This window comes from Alexandromys fortis, unplaced genomic scaffold, assembly GCF_014885135.2.
Source record: "Alexandromys fortis isolate MF-2015 unplaced genomic scaffold, M_Fortis_MF-2015_v1.1 scaffold_449, whole genome shotgun sequence".
Classification (NCBI taxonomy): Eukaryota; Metazoa; Chordata; class Mammalia; order Rodentia; family Cricetidae; genus Alexandromys; species Alexandromys fortis.
In genome coordinates, this window is record NW_026068329.1 from 134,617 (window position 1) to 161,655 (window position 27,039).

Below are 27,039 nucleotides of genomic sequence, written 5' to 3' on the forward strand. Positions count from 1 at the left end.
CACTGGTCATTAATATCCCTTAATATAAATGTACTCAACTCACCTATAAAAAGACACAGGCTAACAGATTGGATGTGAAAACAGAATCAATTCTTCAGTTGCATACAAGAAATACACCTTAACCTCAAAGACAAACATCACCTCAGAGTAATGGGTTGGAAAAAAAATTTCCAATCAAAATAGAAATAAAGAAAACAATACAAATGATGGAGGAAGGTCATTGGTTAAGTAATAAAGAAACTGCTTGGCCTCATAGGTTAAAACATAGGTGGGAGGAGTAAACAGAACAGAATGCTGGGAGGAAGAGGAAGTGAGCTCAGAGGCCATGCTCCCCTCTCCTGGGCAGACACAATGAACTCTGACTCAGGATGGACGTAGGCTAGAATCTTCCCAGTAAGTGCACCTTGGGGTGCTACACACATTATTAGAAATGGGCTAGTCCAGGTGTGAGAGTTAGCCGAGAAGAGGCTAGATATAATGGGCCAAGCAGTGTTTAAAAGAATACAGTTTGTGTTGTTATTTCGGGTAAAGCTAGCTGGTGGCGGGAGCTGGGTGGCAGAATGCAGCCCCGCAGCTCCTACAACATACAAAGAATCAGTGAGAAAAAGAGTTGGTTCTTTGAGAAGATCAACAAGATTGACAAACCTTTATATAAACTAACCAAAAGGCAGAGTGAGAGAATATCCAAATTAACAAAATCAGAAATGAAAATGGGAACATAACAACAGACATGGAGGAAACCCAGAGAATCATTAGGTCATACTTCAAAAACCTGTACTCCACAAAATTGAAAATATTAAAAGAAATGGACAATTTTCTGGATAAATATCACTTACCAAAATTAAATTAAGGCTGGTTAAACAAATTAAATAGACCTAAAGCTGCTAAAGAAATAGAAATAGTTATCAAACGTCTCCCCCCAAAAAAGCCCAGCACCAGAATTCTACAAGGTTTTCTAAGAACTAATAGCAATACTCCTCAAATATTTCCATACAATAGAAACATTGCCAAACTGTTTTTATGAGGCTATAATTACCCTGATACATAAACCACACAAAATCATTACTAAGAAAGAGAATTACAGACCAATCTCACTCATGAACATTGATGCAAAATTGCCCAATAAATTACTGGCAAATTGGATCCAAGAACACATCAGAAAAATTATCCACCATGATCAAGTAGGCTGCATCATCAAAGCCTACCTCAGCATGGGCGATATGATGATATCATATCACAAACACTGGAAATCTGGAGCACACTGCATAGCTTGCAGATACCTCGACAGGAAGGAGAGTCTCTTCTCCAGGCAGGACAGTTGGCCTTTGCCTCTTCCAGGCATCCTTTCTGGTCTCGACCCTAAGAAGCTTAGTTGATCTTCTTACAGGAGAAATTTCTTGAACACTCTTGGAGAGGGAGGGGGTCCCAATGAATATGGTCAGTTTTGGAGACTTCCTGAACTTTTGAGTTGTTTTTCCTGAGTTCCCATGCAGAATGGAATGCTTCACCTCCCTTGGGACACCCTGCGTCATAGCAAGGTTCCAAGCAGCATGGAAGTTTCAGCTCAGAGACAATCACTACATGTCACCCCGCCACACACATACTTAACACATATGCACACACACAACCAAACAATAAATATGTATTTTAAAAAGATGGAGAGTAAGTGCTTGAGAAAATATCAGTGGCTGGCAAGCCACTGGTTAAGGTGTTGTGGTGCAAGCCTGGTGCTTTCCCTGGACTGTGTAAAAGCAGGAGAGAGCTGCTTTTCAAAGTTGTCCTCTGACCCTCACAAACTTGTCATTGCATATGCCCCCATTCACACATTATACATGCGTATAAACATGCGTGCACACACATGAATAAATTAAATATTTTTAAAATGGAGAAATCAGAAATCTTTCATACTTGTAGTAGAAGTTGAAAATGATTAGTCACTTTGGGGAACTGTTTGGGTTTTCCTCAGAAAAACGAGTATTTTGGTTTTGAATGAGAATGGCCTCCATAGGCCCATATATTCGAGTTCTTGGTCCCCAATTGGTGGAACATTTTGGAAAGGATTAGGAGATGTGGTCTTGGAAGAAGTGTGTTTACAGAGGTGAGCATTGAGGTTTCAAAATACTTATGCCATTCCCAGTGTATCCTCTGCCTCCTAGTTGTAGATTGAGATGTGGGATCTCAGCTGTTTGTGCCAACATGCCTTTATTCCACCATCATGGACTCTAACCCTCTGAAACAACATACCCAGTTGCCCTGGTCATGGTGCTTTGCCATAGCAACAGTAACTATGACAGTGGGCTACAGAGTTACTATTTGAACTGGAGTTGTATTCCTGGTGTATACCAGAGAGTCAAAACATAAAACATATGTCAATACAAAATATACATATACTCAGAAAAGGGAAGGTAGCCCCTAAGAATATTCTGCCCCAGTGACATATTTCTTCTATCCCATTTCCTGAACTTCCACCAAATAGCATCAACAACTGGGGGCTAGCATTCAACTCAGGAACCTTTTGGGGGCATTTTATATTCAAAGCATAACATGATTGCAATGGAACATTATTTTGTATAAAAGGAATAAAGTATTGATTCGTGCTGTAAGAGTGAAAAGATGGGGGCTGGAGAGATGGCTCAGAGGTTAAGAGCACTGATTGCTCTTTCAGAGGTCCTGAGTTCAATTCACAGCAACCACATGGTGGCTCACAACCATCTGTAATGAGAACTGGTGCTTTCTTCCGACCTGCAGGCAGACCTGCAGGCAGAACACTGTATACATAATAAGAAATAAATCTTAAACAAAAAGACTGAGAACATGATGAGAAATGATAGAAACCGAGTATAGAATGTGGAAAGGTGTGTCAGAAAGGTTCTGTCTCACTGGAAAGGCCAGGGCTGTTGCTGACTCCGTGTGCCTGCACTAAGTCTGGAGGTTCATCCCTAAAGGATACAGACATTGTTCTTATTGTGACACGTTCCTTTTTTCTGTGCCAGTGTGCTTAGATCACATCTCTAAGTGGATTTGTGCTGTAGCTGTAGAATATACAGCCTCCTCTTCTCCCACAGAGAAGTGCAGAAGGTCTTTCAGTGTACTATACAGACACCTCACGTTGAAGCCTGCCAAATATATACACCCAGTAAACTGATATCCTTGAGAGGTGTGGTATCCAAATGATCGTATCAGGCTCGAAAACACATACTTTGACCTGATGCTGAACATAGTAGAGGGTTGGAACACAAAAGGACTAGTATACGTATCCACATGCAGGCATAAAATGCCCAGTCTAGAACTCATTACAGCAGATTTAATTTATAATCATTAAATTACATAGTTTAATTATTGAATAGTTATCAATAGGAGAAAAGCTTTACGATGAATCTACTATGAGTACTTTTAGTGCATAAAAATGAGTGTGTTGAGTATTTCCTGCGGGCGTGGAAAAGGGCACCCAAGTACACAACTGACAAAACCAATCTAGACCATAGACATGGATCACATTCATAAAAAAATACCTTGAGAATATTGGCTAAATCATTCTGTGTAGGTGACTAAACCTGATGCCTAAGGATATAATGGAAGATTGTTTTTAATTTCTTATGTAGTGTAATAGTAATGAGAAATTTATCTTTGTTCCTCGTTTGGCTCTTTGGTTACTCAACATTGCTGTATTTACAAATCTATTTCATATGGAAAAATGATCAGGAGGTAAGCACAATTGTCTCAGCTTCCACATTAAATCTCAGATGGTTTTTTGTTCCCCTTGGACTTTGTCATTGGAAAAATTGTACCTTCCGACATAGGGGACAGGGTTTTATCTTTCTGTTCCAGGGAGCTGTTGTCAGCAGAGCAAGAGTTCTCACCCAATAGTTGAAGGTGATTGCTTTAACCCAGAATTTCCAGAGATAATGCATAATAAAGTCCCTTGCTGCCCTAAAAAAAAAAAATAGTCCTGTTTAATTAATGATGCTGAAGTCAAGCTTCCCCATGACTCCAGGGACTGCCTGGCATGGATTCAACTGCTTCTTAGGCCCCTAACTTAATCCACCGGCCCCACTGACTCTAAACCAAGCTGCCCTCCTGATGGCAAACACTGGCAAGTTCCTTCTTCAGATAATGCTAACAGCAAACTATTAGTCATTGAAGATGCCAAGTGGACAAATGGTTGTGTGATCAGAATTAGGAAACAAGGAAGGAACTGCTCAAAAAATGGAAGGCATTGTGATGACTCCCAGACGGAAATTAGAGGAGCACCCTCAAGTGTCTAGGGGAGCTCTGGGGTCTGTATAAACACACTTCTCCTTGTCCTGCTCCCTCTGAAGACTACACATTCCTGCACACAGAGTAGCTGGGGTGTGCTTTCTTGATGGGAATCACCTGAGGTAGGAAGTGCTCATTTCCTGAGCTCCAGGGTGCATGCCATGGGCATACCAAAGCCCCTTGGCTGCCCAGCCGTCTGTTTCTGCTCTCAGCTTCTTGAGCCCCCTTTCTTTCCTTCTTACTTTCATGATTGTCTGAGATTTTATTTCATTTTTAATTCCTTTCCTCTCGTCTTTTCCTGTTTCGAGCTTTCCTACACTCGTGTCTCCAGAAGGGATAGCTTCCCTTGGTCCTCTAAGCTGCTCTCAAGCATTCTCAGACTGGCAGCTCTTCTTTTTCCTTTGGTATATTGATAATTTAAATCAAACTGGAAACAGAACTTGTTAAAGCTCTTTTATCATTCAATTAAATTCTCACAGCACCGAACAATGAAGATGGGAAAACTGGGGCTGGGCGGTTGGCTCAGCAGTTAAGAGCACTTAGTGCTCTTTCAGAGGATCCAAGGTTGGTTCCCGCACCCTTGTTGAGCAGGCTGCAACTGCTGTAACTGTAGCCCCAGGGGGATCGAACACGTCTGGTTTCTGAGGCTCCTGAACTCAAGGGTGAGCGTGTATACACACATAATAAATAAAATTTAAGAAAAAAAAGAAGATCCGTTTAAAAATTGTCATTAGCCCCGAACAGTTCTGTAATCTGAGACAGTTCTCCATGTCTGTACTGGAGCTGACTGTGTCTGTTGGACAATTTTGACAGTGAAATGTGGCATTGGAGCTCTTAACTACAGAACTCAGGCGCAGCCTTACTGGTACTGAGGATCACAAGTATCGGTGGCTGAGACCTTACCACACTGAACGGTAAAGCAGTGATTGGGCTATGTGGGCTAAGGTGCCACGGAGAAAACCGCTCGCTTGATTTTGCTCCCGTCACTACCGCTTTTCCTCATGCTGAGAAATCTTAGCCCTCTCATTCTCCCACTGTAGGGACCTGAAGTGATCTGAAGGGGATTCCTCAGTTACTTTTCTGTTTGGGTTACTGTCTGCCTCTTTTATGTAGACTCAGGGAGTTCTATGCATATTTTTGTCTCACAGAGATAACAATTCCTATCTGTCACTTAACAAAAAGTAAGGGCATAAACAGATGTTTTAATTACATATTTAAATATGTAATATCTATTTAGAGAGTGCATTGATGAGGGTAGAAGGGGTGTATATCCCAAGCATATCAGTTTACCAGAAGCTTGCATCTCACATGGGGTAGCTTTGTAAATAAGGGAAATACCCAATACTGATATGTGCACACACACACACACACAAATGCATACATAATTACATTAAGGTGTTATTTTGTGTTAATTCTAATTCTGTGGATGGGTAAGTTTGTTAATTAGGTAAAAGTGAATCATTTAATTTATGTGTGTGTATTTAATCAAATAATTAGAACAATTTGTGTGTGTGTGTGTGTGTGTGTTCATGTGTGGACGAGAGTACTTGTTTGGGTTACCTGTACATATAGAGGCTGTTGTTCATTAGGTTTAGTTTTTGTCTCTGATTTTTTTTAAACTTTATTTTGTGTATATGGGTATTTTGCCTGCATGCATGTCTATGTACCATGAGCATGCCTGGTGTCCACAGAAACCAAAAGACCTATGATCCCCTGGGACTGGAGTTACAGACACTTGTGAGCCTCCAGGTGGGTGCTGGGAGTCGAATGTAGGTCCTCTGGAAGAGCAGCCAGTATTCTTAGTCACCGAGTCATCTCTTCAGCCCTTAGTTTTTGCTTTTGACAATGCCTCATGCTGGCCTGGAACTCTGTAAGTAAGCTAGGCTAACTGGCTAGTGAGCTCCAGGACCTGCCCATCTCTCTCCCTGCGGTTACTACAGTCAGCTCTACTCTTTATGTCTGGGTTCTAGCTACTGAACTTCGGTACTCGTGTTCTGTACGGCAAATTCTGATGGCCACCTCAGCCCTAAAAGACATTTTAGAATTTGAATAACTTTAAGCATACAAGGAAGTTGAAAGATTCACACACGATTATAATTTAGCCTAGATTCAAGCGTTACTATTTCTCTTACTGCAGACACTCACCTTGCCATTTCCACAGCTTTACACTTGGGCGCCTGTGGACTTCGCCCTGCTGAATCATTGAAAGTGCGGGATGACAAGGACACTTCCACATTCATCCCTCAGTGCGTAGCTACTCATTTCACCCCAAAAAGCTTGTTCTCCTTTATTTCCTCAGCCCCACTGCTACCCCAAGACAGTTATCAACAGTTCAAAGGATAACTGAGATTTTTTACGTGTGTTTGCTTATGAGTGTGGGTAGACACACGTCATGGCACATGTGTGGAGTTTAGGGGGCAGGATGTGGGAGTCAGTTCTCGTCCCACGATGGGAGTGGGGGATGGTTCCAGGATGGAACTCAGGTCATCAGGCTCCGGGAGCCAGTACCTTTACCTGCTGAGACATTTGGACAGCACTGAGCTGTTTCTGAACAGGTGGGATATGAAGCCTTTAGGAACACAGGTAGTACTCGTCAAGACGGTACTCTGCTCCGAGCAATACCTATGCAGAGCTATGCTGTAATAGCGGAAAATTCTACCGTACTTCTGGTGAAGCTGGCAATCCAGGCTCAAGGTGAAAATCAGGGTAGTTTCCCTGGAGGTCATTTCACTTGGCTTGCAGGTGGCTGCCTGCTTTCTCAAGGTGAACCCACCTAGATGTGACTCCATTCTTTTTGCCCTTGGCTGTGAGTAGCCTCACCAAGTAGTCTGCAGTGTTAGGGTGATTATTAAGACCTAGGAGGCTGTGGGTGAGAGGCAGCATGCTTTGCTGATGGGTGTTCGTCTTGGTGTGCAGACATGGGTGCTCTGAAAGATGACCTCGACCGCAGTGTGGGGCTCAGATAACACTCCCTCCCGCTGAGAGCCCCCCCCCCCAATCTCTGTCAATTGATCACACAGCAGGGACTCCGCGATTGTTCGCGAATCTACTGAGGTTTTGCTGCATTCTAATTTATGGAATGTTGACGGCTACAGTTTTAAAGATTGCTCCAGAAGACAAAACCAAGCGAGATGCCTCCCTTGACCAACAGTACAGCATATCTAATTGGAGGAGAGAGAGGAATGGACTGGGGCAAGATCAAGACACACGAAAGTGGGTTCCGCTCAGCTTTGGTGCCTTTTGCTTGTGTCAAGTGCCTGCTACCACAGGGACTTCAAACTGTTCAGAAGCTCACACTTCAGTTATATAGATTGGCTTGTCCCCTGCCTCTGTCTCTGTCTTCTATTTCTTTCCATCAAGGATAAACACTGAGGGCCAGGTATTTTGAATGATGCCTTTTATTTGGTTCTGAGAAGAACAGCTCCCAAGGAATTTTTTCTCTTGGGTAAGACTCAATTAACTTCACCCTCCATCCCTACAGTAGTGCTTGGATCTAAAAGAAAGCCTTTCATGTTGTACTCGGTAATCGTTTTAAATTTTACGTATAACTCGCACAAATCAATGATGAATGATATTTCAGGCATTACTTACCACCAAAATAGAAACTTTCATTTTATTTTTAAAAGATTTTCGTCCTGAGAATCTCTAAATGGCTTCAAGGAGGAAGCCTGCAGAATGAAATAGCTGGCATTGCCTTTATTATATCAGCCATTTCTATGCAAGGTCATGATGAGCTTTAGGTCCTTTAAGATTTTTCTGTTTCCTGGCATTGCTGAAGTTTCATTTTGACTATATTCCCACCATTTATACTTAATTTTTTTATCATTATCAGTGCCTTTATAACTTCTGGCAGGCAAGAAAAAATGTTAACACACATGTACACACACACGTACACACATGTGCACATATGCACAAGCAAAGATATCATTTAAAGTTAAATGGAAGCAATGAAGTAAGGATTCTGATTTTCTTGCACCCAGTCCAGTATTCTTGAATGTTTTTCTAATGTTTGTAGAATACACGGTGTTCATGTATCTGCTTAAATCCTTCCCTTCATCTCTCAGGTAATTCACTTGGGATTTTTTTTTCTATCTCTGATCAAAAACATTTCTTACATGAATCACTCTCAGTAGTGAGATAACATTGAGCTCAGAAAAGGGCTTCATAATATAAGATAATGCTGATGATTAATAATGGTGTAGCAATGGTCAGGGGGATCATTTTATTGTTTTTTTGTTTGTTTGTTTGTTTTTGTTTTGTTTTTTCGAGACAGGGTTTCTCTGTAGCTTTGGAGCCTATCCTGGAACTAGCTCTTGTAGACCAGGCTGGCCTCTAACTCACAGAGATCCACCTGCCTCTGCCTCCCGAGTGCTGGGATTAAAGGCGTGCGCCACCACTGCCCAGCCCAGGGAGATCATTTTAAAATAGGTGAGCAGAGATGTATGGACAACAAGATTTCAATCCGGGGTAACCAAGGGGCATTGAGGGTCTTGATGGATCTTGTTTGTTTTTTCCTCTTCAGCGATGAGAAACCACAGTGCTGTCCGAGAATTTGTTCTCCTTGGACTCTCGACTGACCCCTATGTTCAGCCTATACTCTTTACTCTGTTCCTTCTGGTTTACCTCCTCACGCTGGTGGGAAACGCCTTGATGCTGCTCGTGATTGCGGCTGATTCTCACCTCCACACACCTATGTATTTCTTCTTGAGACAGCTGTCCTTCCTGGACCTGTGCCACTCGTCCGTCACAGCTCCCAAGATGCTGGAGAACCTACTTTCTGAGGAAAAAACCATCTTTGTTGGCAGTTGCTTAGCTCAGGCCTTCTTTGTGTTCAGCACTGGAGGCACGGAGGCCTGTCTGCTTGCTGCGATGGCCTACGACCGCTATATTGCCATCAGCTCTCCTCTGCTCTACAGCCAGCTGATGAGTAGCCAGCTCTGTGTGGGGCTGGTGTGGAGCTCCTGGAGCCTGGCCTTTGTCGATGCCCTCCTCAATATCCTCCTGGCCATTGGCTTAGATTTCTGTGAGGAGCAGACAATTCCTCACTTCAGCTGCGAGCTGTCCTCGCTCTTCCCTCTGTCCTGCTCCGATACCTCTGCCAACTTTGTACTCTTGCTGTGCTCCTCGGTGGTGCATTTTTTTGGAACCCTTGTCCTGATTGTTTGCTCTTACGCCCGCATTGTCGCCACTGTCCTGAGGGTCAGCTCCAGCACGGGCAGAAGCAAGGCCTTCTCCACCTGCTTGTCCCACCTCACCACTGTGATCTTGTTCTATGGCTCAGGTTTCATCAGCTATCTTTTACCCGCTTCAGGGTCGCCCCTGGAAATGGTCTTCTCTTTGCAATACAGTCTGGTCACCCCCATGCTGAACCCCCTCATCTACAGTCTGAAGAACAAGGAAGTGAAGGCAGCTGTGGGAAGAATGATCAGAAAGCATTTTTAACCCCTCCTGCATCAGACACAACATTATAATAAAATAGACATGGAACCGCGATACTATGTGGTCAAACAATGGTCTTCAAGGAGAGCTGTTGTTGTCTATGATGGAAGGCACCATTGGAGACATGCCTCTTGCCTTTTGGGGAAATATTGTGAATAGAGAACTCTGAGGATGATGAGCCGTATTCAGAAAGGGATACGTGAATCAGCAAACCCTCTCTTCCGCGAGATCATCTTAACAAAAATTTTATTTTTCAGATTGGTATAAAAAGCTGTTGCTATTGGTAGCTCACCACTCCTTCACATTTAAAACATTATATCCCAAGTTTTCAGGAAATCTGACTCTTCAGAATCTGATAGCTTCCCCAGGGTGAGGGTGACCCTGTAGCCCAGGAGAGGTGGACAGTTCTGTCTTTTTCTCTTGGTGAAGCAGTCCATCCTGTTGTGTAATCAAGACTCAAGTAAGGTTATCCAGAATCTTTTCTAGGAAATTTAAATATTTATTTTGAATAAAAAGAAAATCCCTGGAACCAAGCCAATAACCCTGGGTGTACTAAAGAAACTACAGCCCTGTCCCCTGGCAACTATCTTTGGGGTGATATTTTAAGGGAGAATAGCAATGTCAAATCAGATACATTACTTAAATTGTGCCAAGAGGTGTACTACATTCCTGGGTTAGCAAGATGCCACACTTGTAATTTCTGGGACTTCTGGACAGTTCTACTTCAGATTATAAAATAAGAAGAGTTTAGATTATTCAGTTGGATCCAGTCTAATCACACGACTCTTTAAAAGTGGCAAACATTCCCCAGCTAGATTCAGAAAAGACAAGGCGAAAGGGAGGACAGAGACAATATAAACATGGGATTTACTATCGCCTCCACCTCGTAATACCAGCTTCTGTGAGGCAGGAACTGTGGCCTGCTTCAGCGAAGAACACCACCCAACACCACCCAACAGCCAGCGGAGAAAGGGGAAGTGCACAGTGCAGAGCGCTGAGCCCACCCAGACTTCTGATCTAATATATTGTAACGTAACTATTTGCATGACTAAAAAAAATAACTGTTTTGTTTTAGCTTTTAGAATTTCATACCTTATTTCCATCACATACCCTTTTCTACCTACAGCTCCCCCATACCTCCCACACCCTCGCACATTCATGACTTTCTTCTTTAATTATTGTTGTTACACACACACACACACACACACTCACACACACACACACTCACACCCCTCCCCCACTGAGTCCATTTAGTGATGTTCATATGTATATGTGTTTAAAGCTGATCGTTTAAGACTGAATACTTTATCAGCGATGTTGTGCCTAGAAAAGACTGATGAACTCTTAGCAGGTATTAATTGCCTGCAGCTTTTCTTCTTGGGGTGGGGCCTTGTGGGGCTCCCCACATCCATGTTGCCAGTTCAATTGGCGGTGTGTCTTGTTTAGGCAGTCACATTGATGAGAATTCATGGCGGGTAACTTCTCTGACATTTTTGGGAGACACAGTAAAACAGCAAACTTCCTGTTCCTCTGGCTCTTACAGCCATTCCTTCCTCTTTCCCAACATGCTCCTGGGGCCTTAAGTGTAGAGGTTGTGTAGATGGATTTGTTGGGACCTGAGCACAGTTTTTAAGCTACCAAATCAGTAATAATTTGTTATGGTAGTAATAGGAAATTTATAAATTACTATGACTTTGATTATTCTACTTAATCATCTTATCAAGTATGTGGAATAAGTTCTGCTATTAGTTTTCTTTGCTTAGTGAAGAAATAAGACACAGGGTGTGTGTGTGTGTGTGTGTGTGTGTGTGTGTGTGTGATTGCTAGGTTAGTATCAGGAAGATGATGGAGCCTGACTCTAAACTGGGTATCTGAGTTAAGCTCTTCTCCCAGTTACTGAATGCGCACCCCACCCTCTGCCACCTCTTAAGATTCTCATGTCCTCAGTATAATTGTTCGTGGTGCGGTTTAGTTGCTTAAACCAAAGAATGGTAACCAGAAGCAAAAGTGATTTGTCAGTGAAATGTCTAGTTTGTTTTGTAGATTAACCAAAACCTCTCAGAAAAATGAGGATATATGGGATTAATTACTAAGATACACAAAACAAAGTGAGCCACGTCGTTTAACTGCTTGTGGCCTGCAAGTGTTAAGACACCTGATTGCTCAAGACCAGGGACATTATACTATCCCTGTGAATAGTGGGAAGTTGCTACAATTAAGAATGACGAAGAGAGTGAGGACGGCAACGCTATGGGCTCTTCTGCTTTCAAAACAGTGATTTCTTGCTTGTTTTTTAAAATTACATTCCACCCTCGCTTTCTGTGTATGTCATGTGTGTGCAGGGGCCTTTGGAAGTCTGAAGAAGGCATCAGATCCCCTGGAGCTGTAGTAACAAATGGTTCTGGTCTACCTGACGTGAATACTGAACTTGGGTTCTCAGCAAGAGCTGCAAGAGCTCTCAAGTACTCTATTACCTCTTCAGCCCTCATTTCCTTAGGGTACAGAATGAACATACAGAATCTCTCAGAAAATACCTGTCCTTCTAGAGATGCAGAACAGAGGCGATGCAGAGCCATGCAGTTGTGGATGCAGTAACATGCTTGGTTACATTGCTATCTGAGCTATCACAGCACGCTGGAAGAAGTAGATGTTCTTGAGGGATCCTTCCATGTTAGTAGGAAAAAAGACCTTTTGGAGAATCTGGAGGACCTGGAGAAAGACGAAACCCCAAACCCATCTAAAAAGACCATGTGTCTCTTGACCTAGCTTGCTGTGTCCCATCAGGGAAGGGACGTTAGGAACTCCTCTCATGCAGTTTCTTTCCCCATGATGCGCAGATTTTAAGATCAGCATAAGATCACAGTGTGAAATCAGAATCAGGGTGGTGAAGAATCGCTTAAAGAAATCATGGAAGTAGATTAGGGATGTACAGGTGTGCATGTGTGTGCGCATGCTTGCACGCGCATGCAGATGTGTGTGTGTGTACAGGTGTTATATGTGCAGGTGTGTGTGCACGCAGGTGTGTGTGTGTCCTTGTGTGTACCCACAGAGGTCAGAGGAAGATATCAGGCATCCTGCTCCACCACCCTCCATATTATTCTTTTGAGGCAGATCTCTCACTGAATCTGATGCTCACAGTTTTGGTTAAACTGGTCAGCAAGTGTTAAGAATCCACCTTTTTCTTCTCCCTCCCCAGGGCAGCATTTTGGCATGCACAGCTATACCCAGCTTATTTTATGTGGGTGATGGAGACTGAGCACAGGCCTCCATATTTGTATAGCAAGTGACCTTCACTAATCCAATTCCTCAGCCCCTAGATTAATTTTTATAATCAACCATTTAAAATTATTTCTAAGAGTGTATTTTATTTTTTCTCAACTAGAAGAATAAATTTAGCTTGTATGCAGTGGTTTGTTTTTAAAAAATAATTTAAACAAATTTATAGTCATTTATAGAAACACAGTTTTACCTGTATTTGAGTGGATTCATACTATGTGATTTTTTTTCTTGGCTTGTCATCCTTATCAAGTATTTATCTACTTATTCTACACTCAATAACCTGTGCTAACCTTTTTTAGTTTATTGTCAAACATACATGTATGTAAATATATCTACATATAGGAGACTATCATACATGTCACATACAAGGCCAATGACTTAGCTCTAATTAGTTGAAGATTTTTTTGTAAATCGAAATCTCTATTTTGTGAATGTGCCATAACTTCTCAAACCATTCCTCCATTTGTACTCCCTTAGCCTCCAGTTTCAAAAAACAACAAACAATGTTGCGATAAATATAACATGAAATTTGAATGTCTTCATTTCTCTTAAATTGACTCCCAGAAATGAGATTATGAACTGCGTATTTGTTTTAAATTTTAATTAGTCTCTTCAAGGTATGCCATAACACCTCATTCTCATCAACAAAGCATTCTTGGACTTAATCTCCATTTCTATTCATCACCATTTGGAGTTTGTGTTTGTACTTTCTGTGAGACAGGCGGTTAGCTGTGCTAGGGTTGATGGGTGGAAACTCGACAGAAACCTCTTAGAAAGACATCATTCTTTTATAGCAACCGAACTGCACTGTATCATCTGAGATAAATCATGACACTTTAAGTTTTGTCAGCACACTATTTCGGCTCAAGCATTACATCTGTGACTTTAGCATTTGGTCAGATGTGTTTCCTCCCACACCATCCCCCACTTGCCCATCTTCCACGTGATTGCCAGCATCTTAATCCTACCACATAGAAAAGCCACCTTATGATTACTATTGATGTAGCATCAAATTTAAAATCAGTTTGGATTGGTAGTAATAATAAATGTCAATATTGTCACAATTTATGTCTTTTAATTTATTCTAATATTATTTATAGCCCTGAATAAAATTGCATAGGGTATCATTACATAGGCTCAGTGCCGTTCTTGCCCAACGTATCTTTTTCCAGCTTTATTTAGGCAAAGCTGATGATTAGAAACTGTATAGACTTCAAGCTAATTAACATAAACATTAACTCACATATTTACTGTGTTAATAATACAATAATGTCATAGTCACAAACTCAAACAGTCGATCTCTGAACTTTCTTGTAAAACTCACTCTTTGTGCTTGTAATAGCAACCAAGAGTGCCCTCATCTAGAAAGTAGTTCCCCATTTTGTCCTGAATAGTCCTCTTTACTGTGATCAACACTTTCAATTTCCCAAATTCCCAATGTCAAAACCAGAAATGCCATCCCTGCTTCTTCTAGAAAATCCACAGGCCCCGAGTAACTCCCTCCTGAGCCCAGTATAAACTCCATGTCAGAACAGCTTGCTTTCTTGCTCTAACCTGGGGAATGTGAGAACAAAAGAAGTTTATTCAGGAATAAACTTGCCTGGCCCCAGAGCTGCCTCCTCTGTCACTTCCTCTTACAATATGTGCTACTAATATTTCCCCCAAGTTGAAACATTCTCTCTTTAAGGGAAGAGTGAGGCTCATGAGTCTTAGCAAGCCAATGAAACTTACAAGGCTCAGAATGTTGCAAGATTGATAGGGGCCCATAGAAGGTTATATAAGCAGCAATAATTGCTTGAGAGGGGGACTCCTGTAAATTGTCCAGGAAACTCCAGGGATACTGTTGTATAATGGTTAACTCTGAGATGAAAACCTTCTTCTAAAGAAAGTTATAAACAGAAGTACAACATTTCATGCTACAGAGAGTGTTGCTTATTAAGTCAGGAAGCAAACAACACAACAGGCTCAGGAAGTCCCTAAAACTGATCAGATTCACCAGACTACTCCCTCCTCAAGCATTTATAATCAGTAAGGTCTACTGAGAGATATTCTCACACAAGCTTGAACTGCCTACAAGTTGGACTTTGGTGGCATTCCTGCTTTGGTCTGTCATTTGTTCCTTATCTGGTGTGAGTAGATGTTTTTGGTGATACAGCTATCTTTGAGTCATTTCTGCTTCTGTAATTGACTTCTCATCCGTATTCCTATAAGAGGTCTTGATAAAACTCATTGGCTCACCAACTTGAACTTTGGTGGTAACCCTGCTTTGGTCTGTCAACCTTATCTGGCATAAGAAGACATTTTTTTTCAAATCTCCCTAGGAATTGTGGAACACAACTAGGGCAGTTTGGTTGGAGTGAGTGGGAGAGGAGAGAGATTAGGAAGTAGTCAGAATTCAACGCAGTAGACCATAGGTGAAAGGAAAATAGAGAGGAAGAATACAGAGAACAGAATGGTGTAAGTGGATGTGGGGTGATGGAAATGGAGAAATAAGGGGGTAGCTGAGGCTTAAGCAAATCACATACACTGTGATCTTGTAACCCAAGTAAATAAAAATAAGCATAGTAGAACATACACAACACAAAAGAACAAGGAAGCATGCCAGGAACTAAAAGGGATTTTTATTGAGCTCTACATTTTTCTTTATTCCCCTTCCTACTTCTTCTCTCCCCTTCAACCCTCCCCCAAGTTCCCCATGCTCCCAATTTACTCAGGAGATCTTGTCTTTTTCTCTTACCCATGTAGATTAGGTCTATGCATGTCTCTCTGAGGGTCCTCAGTGTTTTGTGAGTTGTGGGCTGCTTTTCATTGCTTTATGTTTAAAAACCATGTATGAGTGAGTACATGTGATAACTGTCTTTCTGGGTCTGGGTTACCTCATTCAAAATGATGTTTTCTAGCTCCATCTATTTTCCTGCAAAATTCAAGATGTTATTTTTTTCTGCTGTGTAGTACTCCATTGTGTAAATGTACCACATTTTCCTTATCCATTCTTCAGTCAAGGGGCATTTAGGTTGTTTCCAGCTTCTGAATATGACAAACAAAGCTGCTATGAACACAGTTGAGTACATGTCCTTGTGGCACAATTGAGCATCCTTTGGATATATACCCAAAAGTGGTATTACTGGGTTTTGAGGAAGGTTGTTTCCTAATTTTCTGAGAAATCACGACACTGATATCCAAAGGGGCTGTATCAGCTTGCATTCCCACCATCAATGCAGGAGTGGTCCCTTTTCCCCACAGCCTCTCCAGCATAAGTTGTCATCAGTGTTTTTGATCTTAGCCATTTTTTCAGGTGTAAGATGAAATCTCAGAGTTGTTTGATTTGCATTTCTCTGATGACTAAGAATGTCAAGCATTTCCTTAAGTGTCTTTAAGCCATTTTAGATTCCTCTGTTGAGAGTTCTCTGTTTAGGTATATACTTCATTTTTTATCGGATTATTTGTTCTTTTGATGATCAAATTCTTGAGTTCTTTGTATATTTTGGAGATCAGACCTCTGTCTGATGTGGGGTTAGTGAAAATATTTTCCCATTCTGTAGGCTATCGTTTTGTCTTGTTGACCGTGTCCTTTGCTTTACAGAAGCTTTTCAGTTTAAGGAGGTCCTATTTATTAATTGTTTCTCTCAGTGTCTATGCTACTGGGGTTATATTTAGGAAGTGGTCTCCTGTGCCAATGCATTCAAGTGTATTTCCCACTTTCTCTTCTATGAGGTTCAGTGTGACTGGCTTTATGTTAAGGTCTTTGATCCATTTGGACTTGAGTTTTGTGCATGGTGATAGCTATGGATCTATTTTCATTCTTCTACATGTTGATATCCAGTTATGCCAACACCATTTGTTAAATATTCTTTCTTTTTTTTTCATTTGATATTTTTTGCTTCTTTGTCAAAAATCAGGTGTTCGAAAGTGTATGGATTAATATCCGGGTCTTCCATTCGCTTCAATTTGTCCTCCTGTTTGTTTTTATGCCAATACCAGACTGTTTTCAGTACTGTAGCTCTGTAGTAGAGTTTGAAGTCAGGGATTGTGTTGCCTCCAGAAGTTCTTTTCGTGTACAGGATTGTTTTGGCTATCCTGTTTTTTTTTTTTTTTGTTTTGTTTTTTCATATAAAGTTGCATACTGTTCTTTTGAGGTCTGTGGAGAATTTTACTGGGATTTTGATGTGCATTGCATTGAATCTGTAGATTGCTTTTGGTAAAATTGCCATTTTTACTATGTTAATTCTACCTACTTAAGAGAATAGGATATATTTCCACATTCTGGTGTCTTCTTCAATTTCTTTCTTCAAAGATTTAAAGTTCTTGTCACACAAATCTTCCACTTGTTTGGTTAGAGTTACTCTGAGGTATATTTATGTTATTTGTGGCTATTGTGAAAGGTGATGTTTCTCTGAATTCTTTCTCAGCCCATTTATCATCTGTGTATAGGAGGTCTACTAATTTTTTGAGTTAATCCTGTATCCTGGTACATCACTAAAAGTGTTTATGGGTTGTAGAAGTTCCTTGTTAGAATTTTTGGGGTTGCATATGCAAACTATCATATCATCAGCAAGTAGTGAGAGTTTGACTTCTTCTTTTCTGATTTATATCTCCTTGATCTCCTTTTTTTTTTTTTTTGGTCTTATGCTCTAACTAGGACCTCAAGAACTATACTAAATAGATTTGGAGGGAGTAGGCAACCTTGTCTTGTTTCTGATTTCAGTGAGATTGCTGTGAGTTTCTCTCTATTTAGTTTGATGTTGGCTGTTGGCTTGATGTATATTGTCTTTATTATGCTTAGGTATGTTTCTTGTATCCCTGCTCTCTCCAAGACCTTTATTATGAAGGGATGTTGTATTTTGTCAAAAGCTTTTTCGGCATCTAATGAGATGATCATGTGGCTTTTACTTTTCAGTTGGTTTATATGGTAGATTATGTTGACAGATTTTCGTATGTTGAACTATCCCTGCATCTCTGGAATGAAGCTAACTTGATCATGGTGGATGATGGTTCTGATGTGTTCTTGGATTTGATATGCCAATATTTTATTTAGTTTTTTTGCATCAATGTTCATGAGTAAGATTGGTCTGTAATTTTCTTTCTTAGTAAGAGAGTCTTTATGTGGTTTTGATATCAGGATAATTGTAGCCTCATAAAAAGAGTTTGGCAATGTGTTCCTTATGTTTCTATTGTGTGGAACAATTTGAGGAGTATTGGTATTAATTCTTCTTTGAAAGTCGTATAGAATTCTGAGCTGAAACCATCTGGTCTTTGGCTTTTTTTGGCGGGGGGGGGAGACTTTTGATTATTAGTAGTTGCTTTTTAAAAGTAGATTTAATCATCTACATTTTTAACTTTTCATATCTATATTCTCTTTTATTTCTTTTTAGATTAGATTCGATAATCTACCCTATTATCCTATCATATTTATATACCCCCTTTTTCTTTTCAAAACAATTTCCTTTGTTCAATTTTTTTCAAATCATTACCAATAACAACTTGTAACCAACCACCTTAAAAAAGACAAATATCCATAACCTACTGAATGAACAAAGGGGCGGAACACCCACTTTACTTCTTGGGAATATAGGTGTCATATTCTTAAATTTACTTAATGCTGTCTGGGGGGTAACAGTCTCCGGATTCCCTAGTTGGATACCTTTAGTCTCCTGAAAAGACAAAAACAAAACCCTTCCCCAACCCTAATTTTGGGGGAATTCTCTTTTGGCAAGTAATATCTGATCAAATAAAAAGCATAGTTTTGTGGTTAGTTTAGATTAAATGTCCATTTTTCTTAATGAACTATTATCTCTTCTAATTAAGAGGTGCCTTCTGTTCAAATAAAATCTTTGTAAATTTTGATGTTATTTATAGCTTTTCTTCTCTTGCATAAACAAAAGCAAAATTCCTTCCCCAATGTTAACACATGTCCTGGTTTCCATTCTGAGGTCAAACATCTTTAAAGTATATCAGTTGATCTAATTCTGTAGTTTTTTTCTACTTTCCAGTGTCTCTCCACAGCTGTTGTTCCTTTCTCATTAGCATTTAGAAAATTCAAAGTTAATAAAGCATTATGCAATCTATTTCCGGGTGTCTTTATCATCCCTTTCTGTTTATTTAACATATCCTTAGGAGCTTGATTTGATCTTTCTGTAACTGCTTGGCCTGTAGGATTCTGGGGTATACATGTAATATGCTTTATATTATAATAAGCAAAACACAGTTTCATTTGCATAGAGACATATGTTGGAGCATTGTTTTTTTTATTGTGACCATAATGGTCATAATTTCTAGCAAATGTGTGCTTACCAAATCAGCCTTTTTCAAACTCAAAGCAGTTACCCATTGAAAACCTGAATAGGCATCAATAGTGTGGTGTACATATTTTAGTTTTTCATATTTGACATAGTGGAACACATCCATCTGCTAGATTCATTCCATCGAGTGCCCTTTCATTACTTTCGGCAGGTAGTGGTGTTTGGTTGTATAAAGAACAAGCGGGACATTTTCTTATAATTTTCTTAGCTTGTTGCCATGTGATGGAAAAGTCTTTTTTTTAAGACCTATTGACATGATTTTTTTTAATGAAATTCTGAGGCCTTCAGTACATTTCAATCAATAACTGATTGATGTCTGCATTGCCTTGGGCTGGGGAACCTGAAAGATCCAGATATGTGTTATTGGTTGATTACTATCTGATTATATTTTGTAACTGAATAATAATGAAGTCAATTATGTATCATAATTCAGTGGTTTCAATATTCAAAACAACACTTTTGGCAGATTGCAAGTTGGTAACTGTGTTGAGAGGTTCTTTAAAATCCCTTAGTACCTTGAAAATACCACATAATTCTGATTTTGGGCAGAACCATAAGGGTTTTGATCCATTTTATTTAAATTTTCTAATTTTCAACCTTCCTTTTCTGATTTATTTATATCAGTATGGAATGTAGGAACTCCAGTTATTGGTTTGTTCCATACAATGAGAGAAAGTATATAGCTAGCTCTCTTTACAAGTTGGATTTTCTTGCTTTTAGGATAGTTGTTGCTAATCTATACCAAAAAATTAGTATAAGCTCCTTGCCAAGATTCACTTTTTTCCATAGTTTGACATTTTTTCATTAATAAAAGGCACTATAATTTCTGTTGGATCTATTACTGCTAATTGACAAAGCCTCAATTTTCCTTTTAGAATTAAATCAGAGACCTTCTTCATAGAAGTTTTAAATTTTTTACTCAGTTTATGTGGTAAAAAGATTCATTCTAAGATAATGTCTTCCCTCTTCATTAAAATTTCTGTAAGGGAATGTTTGGAGGGTTAATATGACTAGAATGCAGTTAAGATTTGGATCTACACAATCCACATGTGCCTTGTATAGTTTCCCTTCAATGAAAGCCAACTCTCTCAGTTTCAGCTGATAATTTTCTGAGACTGTTGAAATATGAGCGGCAGGGTTGCGTCCCCAACACCCCGGCCGCTTGGCTAGCTCATGCCCGAAATAACAACACACAAACTGTATTCATTTAAGAACTGCTTGACCCATGAACTCTAACCCTTACAGGCTAATTCTCACACCTGGACTAGCCCATTTCTAATGATGTGTGTAAGCACCCCAAGGTGCGCTTACCGGGAAGAGTCTAGCCTATGTCCAGTCCATCCTGGTCGGAGGAGCTTCATTGCGTGCATCTGCCCGGGAGAGCTGAGCATGGCGCCTCTGCTCCAGCAGAGCTGTCGGGTCTCTCCAGGAGCAGAGCAGAGTCTGACCTCACTTCCTCTTCCGCCCAGCATCCTATTCTGTTTATTCCGCCCACCTATCTTTTAACCTATCAGGGCCAGCAGTTTCTTTATTGCTCAGCCAATGAAATCAACAGATTGATATGACACTCCCACATCATGAGACTATTTAAGTCCTTGTTACCATGTAAGGTTTTTTTTTTTAAATTAATCAGGTTATCAAGACCTATCCTAATAGTATACTATACATAGGCAATGTCTCCTAGCAATCTTTAGAAGTCATTAAGAGTCTTAATTAAGATTGCTATTGCTCATATGAAACACCATGACCAAAAACCAAGTTGGGAAGGAAAGTGGTTATTAGACTTACACTTCAGCATTGCTGTTCATCACCCAAGGAAAGCAGAACAGGAAGTCAAACAGGGCAGGATCCTGGAGGCAGGAGCTGATGCAGAGGCCATGGAGGAGTGCTGCTTACTGACTTGCTCCACAGGGCTTGCTCAGTCTGCTTTCATGTGGAACCTAGGACCACCAGCCCAGGGATGGCCCCACCCACCATGGGCATGGCCTTCCCCTCTTGATCCCTGTAGTAGTTTGAATGTAATTGGCCCTCATAAGCTCATAGGGAATAGCATTATGGGAGATGTGGCTTTGTAGGGGTAGGTATGGCCTCGTTGGAGGAAGTGTGTCACTGTGGAGGTGGACTTTGAGGTCTCATATATGATCAAGCTATTCTCAGTATCTCAGACTACTTCCTGTTGCCTGCAGGATCAAGATGTAGCTCCTTCTTCACTCTGAGCTCCTTCTCTAGCACCATGTTGGCCTATACACCTCCATGGCCTGCCATGATGATAATGGACCAAACCTCTTAAACCATAAGCCACAAAATTAAATGTTTTCCTTGATAAGAGTTTCCATGGTCATGGTGTCTCTTCACAGCCCTAGAAACCCCAAGACAATCACTAATTGTGAAAATGCCTTACAGCTGGATCTCATCAAGGCATTTCTCCAGGTAAGGTTCCTTTCTCTGGGATGCCTCTAGCTTGTATCAAGATGACATGAAACCAGCCAGGAAAGTAACACACCTAAGCAGAAAATCTTAGGAGGTATTTCATCATAGTGAATCTTTCAGCTTGGTTTTCAGTTGGCATTTTAGCTTGAGGTGTTGGACCACCACATCTTCTATGTTAGAGTAGAGTTCTGGGTTTATGGACCTATGTCTCCTTACCAAAATCCAGGTTTTTTTCTTTCCTAAAACTTATTACATGCATTGTACCTTTACATACCAAATTAAAAACCAAACAAAAAAAGCGCGCAGGATTATAGAAATAATTGTGGTTGTGGTAATTAAGAAGAGAAGGATCAGTTGGCCTGGAGAGCTTCAGTTTTGGAGAAAGAATTTTAGCAAGAACTTGAAAGGTTGTCTAGGCAGGGAAAAAAGCAGAGTGGATAGGCAATCCAAGAAAGTATTTTCTGAGGATTCGAAACCTGGTAGTTCTGGCCATCCTGTGTATGGGAAGGAGGCCTCTCACCTTCCTATGGTGAGAACCTGAACAGCAGGGAGCCCACAGAAGAGCTTCTTTCTCTCCTGCCCTTGGGCTCCTTCCACTGCACAGCCAGGTTGCTCTGAGACATAAGTGCAGAGGTGGCAGTGGGGGTGGGGGTGGAGCCCTGGGCTTTTGTTTCTTGGATCCCCTCTTCCTTTTTACACACATCATATTGGTTTCTTGGTGTGGGTTGGGAGCAGCTCCTCTTTTCTTGGGTGGGTGTTAGCACAGTCCCAGAAAGATAAGAACTCCTGTAGGAACCAACACATATCAATCCCTGGAGGGGAAAGACAAGCAGCTCTGAAGAACTGGCGGTGTGGAGGGGGGGATGGGAGTCATAGAAGTCGAAGTAGGTCAGTCTGCAGGCAAGCTGTGTCTGCCCTCCCACCAAGGCACGAGCATGGGGGCCCGGGGCCTCCCTTTGTGACGTGGGTGCCCCAAAGCTCCACACTTTTTAAGTCTTGAGGCCAGATCAAAGTAGGTGGCCCCGCGCAGGGAAGCAGGGCTCATGGCTAAGGGGGCCCGGCCCAGCGGAAAATCCCAAGGCGCAGAAATTACAATCCAGATCAAAGAGCCTGCAGGGAGAACACTGGGGACACCGTCCAGGAAGGGCACGCGCTCAGTGCTCAGGGTGTCCCAGCTACTGCTCAGGGCCATCGCTGACCAACCGCGGCTGACTCTGGCAGAGCTCAAGAAGGAGCTGGGAAATGCTGGCTATGAAGTGCACCAGAAGATCAAAGGAGACAACCAGGACTCTACCAGGTCTGAGAGGGGTACGCTTCTGCGGGTCAGTGGCAGCGATACCACAGGCTGCTTCAGGGTCTGGAAGGTTCCTAAATCCAGGAAAAAGGTGGGACGGTCCTGGCTGGTGCTGGGCCGCCGCTCTTCAAGGAAGACCCTGCTCCAAACCCCATCCCGATCAACATCACCAAGACTACGCAGACCCTGCTCGCGTCGCAAGGCAGCCAAGAAGGCCAGAGAATTCTGGAGTCACAAGTCTAGGATTTTGAAGGCAAAGTCCAGGATAACCAGATCAATGGTTAGGACAAGCATCAGGTCAAGGGCCAGGTCAAGGGCGAGTTCAAGAGGAAGGTCAAGAGTGAGGTCTAGAGCCAAGGCCCAGGTGTGTGCCAGGGCCCAGGAACAGGCTTGTTCCAGGGGCAAGGAACAGGCTCGTGCCAGGGGCAAGGAACAGGCTCGTGCCAGAACCAGGGCACAGAAGTGTGTCCAGGGCCGGAAGCAGGAGTGCACCAACACCAGAGAAGAGGCACAGATGGGAACCAGGATGCAAACCAGGGCCAGGGCAATGGAAAACATCACAGCAGGACCTTAAAAAGAAGACGGCAAGTCTCCATCTAAAAATGAGAGCCGGCCAAACTCGAAATCCAGGGACGAGAAGAGGCAGGAACCTGAGAGGGTGGTAAAACGAACCATCCAGAAACCAGCTGTGGCTATAGTTAACAGTGTTTCCAGCCTACAAGGAAAAGCACGCACCAAGGCTTCTGCGAAAAGCGACAGTCCTGGGTGCTCGAGGAATCCTTAATTCCGAAGCTGTTTTCTGGGCGCTGTTTCCTTTCCAGACAGGCTCCAAGGAGAGTAACTCTCTTTCATTGAAGCTATTTACAAGACCTTCCTGTGTCTGTGTTTGCTCTTGCTCGCCACTAGAAGGGAAAAGGGTGGGTGTTGAGGTGAGATCTATAGCGGGGGCTTGGAAGGGGAGGGGAGCGGGAATTGAGACTCTGCTATTCCCACGGGACCTTTCATAAAGAAGGGAAATAGGAAGAGAGAAATCACCAGGGCTACACAACAATGCCCGCCAGGAGCACCATCAAATCCTCAATGAGTCTTCGAGAGGAGGGCAAGAGAAGAATAAGCTCTGAATGCCCTACTAATTCAGACATGGTCTTAAAATTAATTTTAGTGTAAAACTTGATTACAGTGAATTTGTAGCTTTCATCCCGAATTACAGTATTTTATATACAGTATATGAAATCTTGGATGTGAATGCAAGGTTAAATGAGGTCGTGGGTGAAAGCATTCAGCATGGGGTGTGGCACAGCGTAGGCATTCGGGACAAGTGTGTGTAAGTGGTGTAAGTGTGTGTAAGTGTATGTAAGTGGTTTTCGATGGGGCGCTGGTGTCCGCAGAGCAGGACCGGATGGGGACTTAGAACACTCCGGGTTCCAGTCAGAGCTCGGCTCTTCTGACCTTAGCCACGCCTTTCACCTAAGCACCTCTGGTCTTGAATTCTTTCTTTGTAAAATATTGGGATTCTTACACAATGTCAGGGGGGGGGGACTAAACCTCACAGTGAGGACTGGATGTAGGGAAATTCAGCAGATGGGATTGAGAGCCGGGAAAGTGTGACTCTCAGAGGGGAAACTGCTGATATTGACAACACGCCCATGAGAAGTGCAGGCAAGAAGGCGGCCAGAAAAGGAACACTTCGCTCGTGCACTTTTCTAGAACAAGTCTACTCTGGGCGCATGAGCCTAGAGTGAGCACAGTATGGTTTAGCTCTGCATGCGAGGGTGACAGATAGCAGGAGCCTTTCTCTTGCCACAGCTGCGACTCTAACTTCCTGGATAAGGAAGGCCTTAGGACACAGACCCGTCTGCCTCCACGTGAAGCCAGATAAGTGAGAGAAGGGATGCTGCTGGGGTTTTTTATTCTTGAAAAAAAAAAGGTCATAGTGGACATGGGAGCTTTCCCAGCTGTATAGCTGGCCGTGTTTTTCCCAGGAGAAACTTCATCTCCCACAAGGGAAATTTCAATCAGTATGCATTCATGTCATGTATAGGAAAGCACGCTGCTGTGAACTTCCTTTCATGCACAGGAATGATCATGTTAAATTCACCAAAGCCAAATCAGAAAAGCACTGGCTGTGTGTCTCCCGTGGATGTGACCTGAAGTGTGAACCCCCACATCTGCAGTTCTGAGCACTTGAATGTGAGTGGCCGAGGGAAGCAACGGGAGTGAGAATAGGGTCGATCTGGAGAGAGGAACATTTTCTACTGGACACACAGCAAAACTAAATGCCCTTATGGCTGGGGGTTACGGTATACCCTTCTACTCCTGGGTTTTAACCCCAAATACAATGATCTAGAATTATTTCTACATAAAACCAACTGTTAATGACTCTGGTCACTTATCTATTTTTCCTAGAAACCACCACACTTCTATTATTACTGTTTAAGCAAAATTCCATTCAGTACAACTTAATCAACCTTATATTACCTTGATCAGAACCAGTAGCAAATAGGAGATCCAAACCCTCAGCCTGTCTGGACAAAGATGATTATTCCATTTATTTTCATTGATAAACTCTGGAGTAACTGTTTTAGGAACTCATGAACTCAATTCAGGCTGCCCAGCTCATTGGGCTATCTGAGTGCTCTACCAAAAAACTTCCTCCAAATAGCTAATTATATCCCTCAATCCAGTCATTAATGCAAGACTCTGGGTCCTATCCTGAGAACACTACAATGAATAAGTCACAATCTCCACCTTTTAATGTACATTGCACGGGAACTTTTGGTTATTTTAATCAGAGCAAGGAAGTGAATGTCTTTATCCTCAATTCTTGGCTTTCCTCTTAACTCGCTTGTTTAATACAATGATAATCAGATTATTATTGGGAGTAACATTTTAGTAAACATTTATGTGAAGCTATTCCTGGGGAGACAAGAACAAATATCTGTTTATCCCAGATAAAGAACCATGACAGATCAAAGTGAGGCTACAACTTCAGTCTAACTTGGTGAATCAATGAGTTTTATTGGGGCCACAATAATATAGGTGAGAGGTTAATGACAGGAGCAGAAATGACTCAAAGACAGCTAATCATTCCCAGCTCTGTGTAAGACCTCACTCACAGCCCTGTGTAAGACCACTCACAGCCCTGTGTAAGACCACTCACGGCACTGTGTACAACCACTGCTTGCTCTCTGCCTTCCCTCTCTGAGGGCTTTGTTAACTCTTGTGGCAGACCCGTTTCCTTCACCCTATGGACACTTCCAGACCCTTACTTTCCTAGTCCAAGCCCATTCCTTTACGCCAGCCCCAAATATCTAGAAACACATTCCACATGGAAGCCCCAGAAACCCCACTGGCAGGGACTCAGAAGTACTCCCTGTGAGACAACCCATAGTCACCACAGTTTCCTCAGATCCAGAGCGGGTGACAGAACCAAGTAACAGAGCCTTCGACCCAACAAAGACAAGGTATCAACACCAACAATCACTGATATCCACAAATCTAGGAACCCAGATGCCACTGAGAAAGCACACCAACACCACCCTAAACTATAAGCCTCCGCCAGAGCCCAGCAACTCTCCAACAGAAAAGTCCCTGAAAATCAAGACAGCTGAAGCACAAGCCAAGCCTTCAAATAGCTATCATGAATATGCTTAAGAACCGCAAAGAGATCAATCAACTGCTTAATAAAGTCTGTGAAAGCATAAACAGTGGAAGGAAGTGAATGGAACAGTTGAGTGTCTGAAATTAAAACTAAAGAAAACCCAAATTGAGGTAAAACTGGAGATTAAAATTTTAGGACATGAAACAAAGTCTGTCTTACCCACAGAGTACGAGACATACGTTTTAGAGTTTCTATTGCTGTGAAGAGACATTATGACCATGGTAACTCTTATAAAGAAAAAATTATTGGGGTGTCTTCATCACGATGGGACATGGCAGCATGCAGGCAGACGTGGTGCTGGAGGAGCTGAGAGTTTTACATCTTGATATATGGGTAACAGGAAGTGGTCTGAGGTACTGGGCATGACTTGACCATAATGA

The 27,039-nt window shown here is 41.9% G+C and overlaps 2 protein-coding genes across 2 annotated transcripts; both read left to right on the forward strand.

Annotated features, from left to right (window-relative positions):
• The first annotated feature begins 8,781 nt into the window (after window positions 1-8,781).
• On the forward strand, window positions 8,782-9,699 carry LOC126495208 (olfactory receptor 8S1-like). The gene has a single exon (XM_050132832.1). It carries the CDS (start codon window positions 8,782-8,784, stop codon window positions 9,697-9,699), a length of 918 nt encoding a protein of 305 aa, XP_049988789.1.
• A 13,048-nt stretch (window positions 9,700-22,747) lies between these two features.
• H1-7 (H1.7 linker histone) lies at window positions 22,748-23,782 on the forward strand. The gene is made up of 2 exons (XM_050132820.1): window positions 22,748-23,542; window positions 23,606-23,782. The coding sequence occupies exons 1-2, from the start codon at window positions 22,748-22,750 to the stop codon at window positions 23,780-23,782; spliced, it is 972 nt and encodes a 323-aa protein (XP_049988777.1).
• The last annotated feature ends 3,257 nt before the right edge of the window (window positions 23,783-27,039 follow it).

Excerpts from the sequence above, each read along its gene's own strand:
- LOC126495208 (XM_050132832.1), top strand. The coding sequence starts at position 8,782 with ATGAGAAACCACAGTGCTGTCCGAGAATTTGTTCTCCTTGGACTCTCG.
- H1-7 (XM_050132820.1), top strand. The coding sequence starts at position 22,748 with ATGGCTAAGGGGGCCCGGCCCAGCGGAAAATCCCAAGGCGCAGAAATT. Across the intron at positions 23,543-23,605 it reads GGATGCAAACCAGGGCCAGG|AGCCGGCCAAACTCGAAATC; the intron begins GCAATGGAAAAC and ends TCTAAAAATGAG.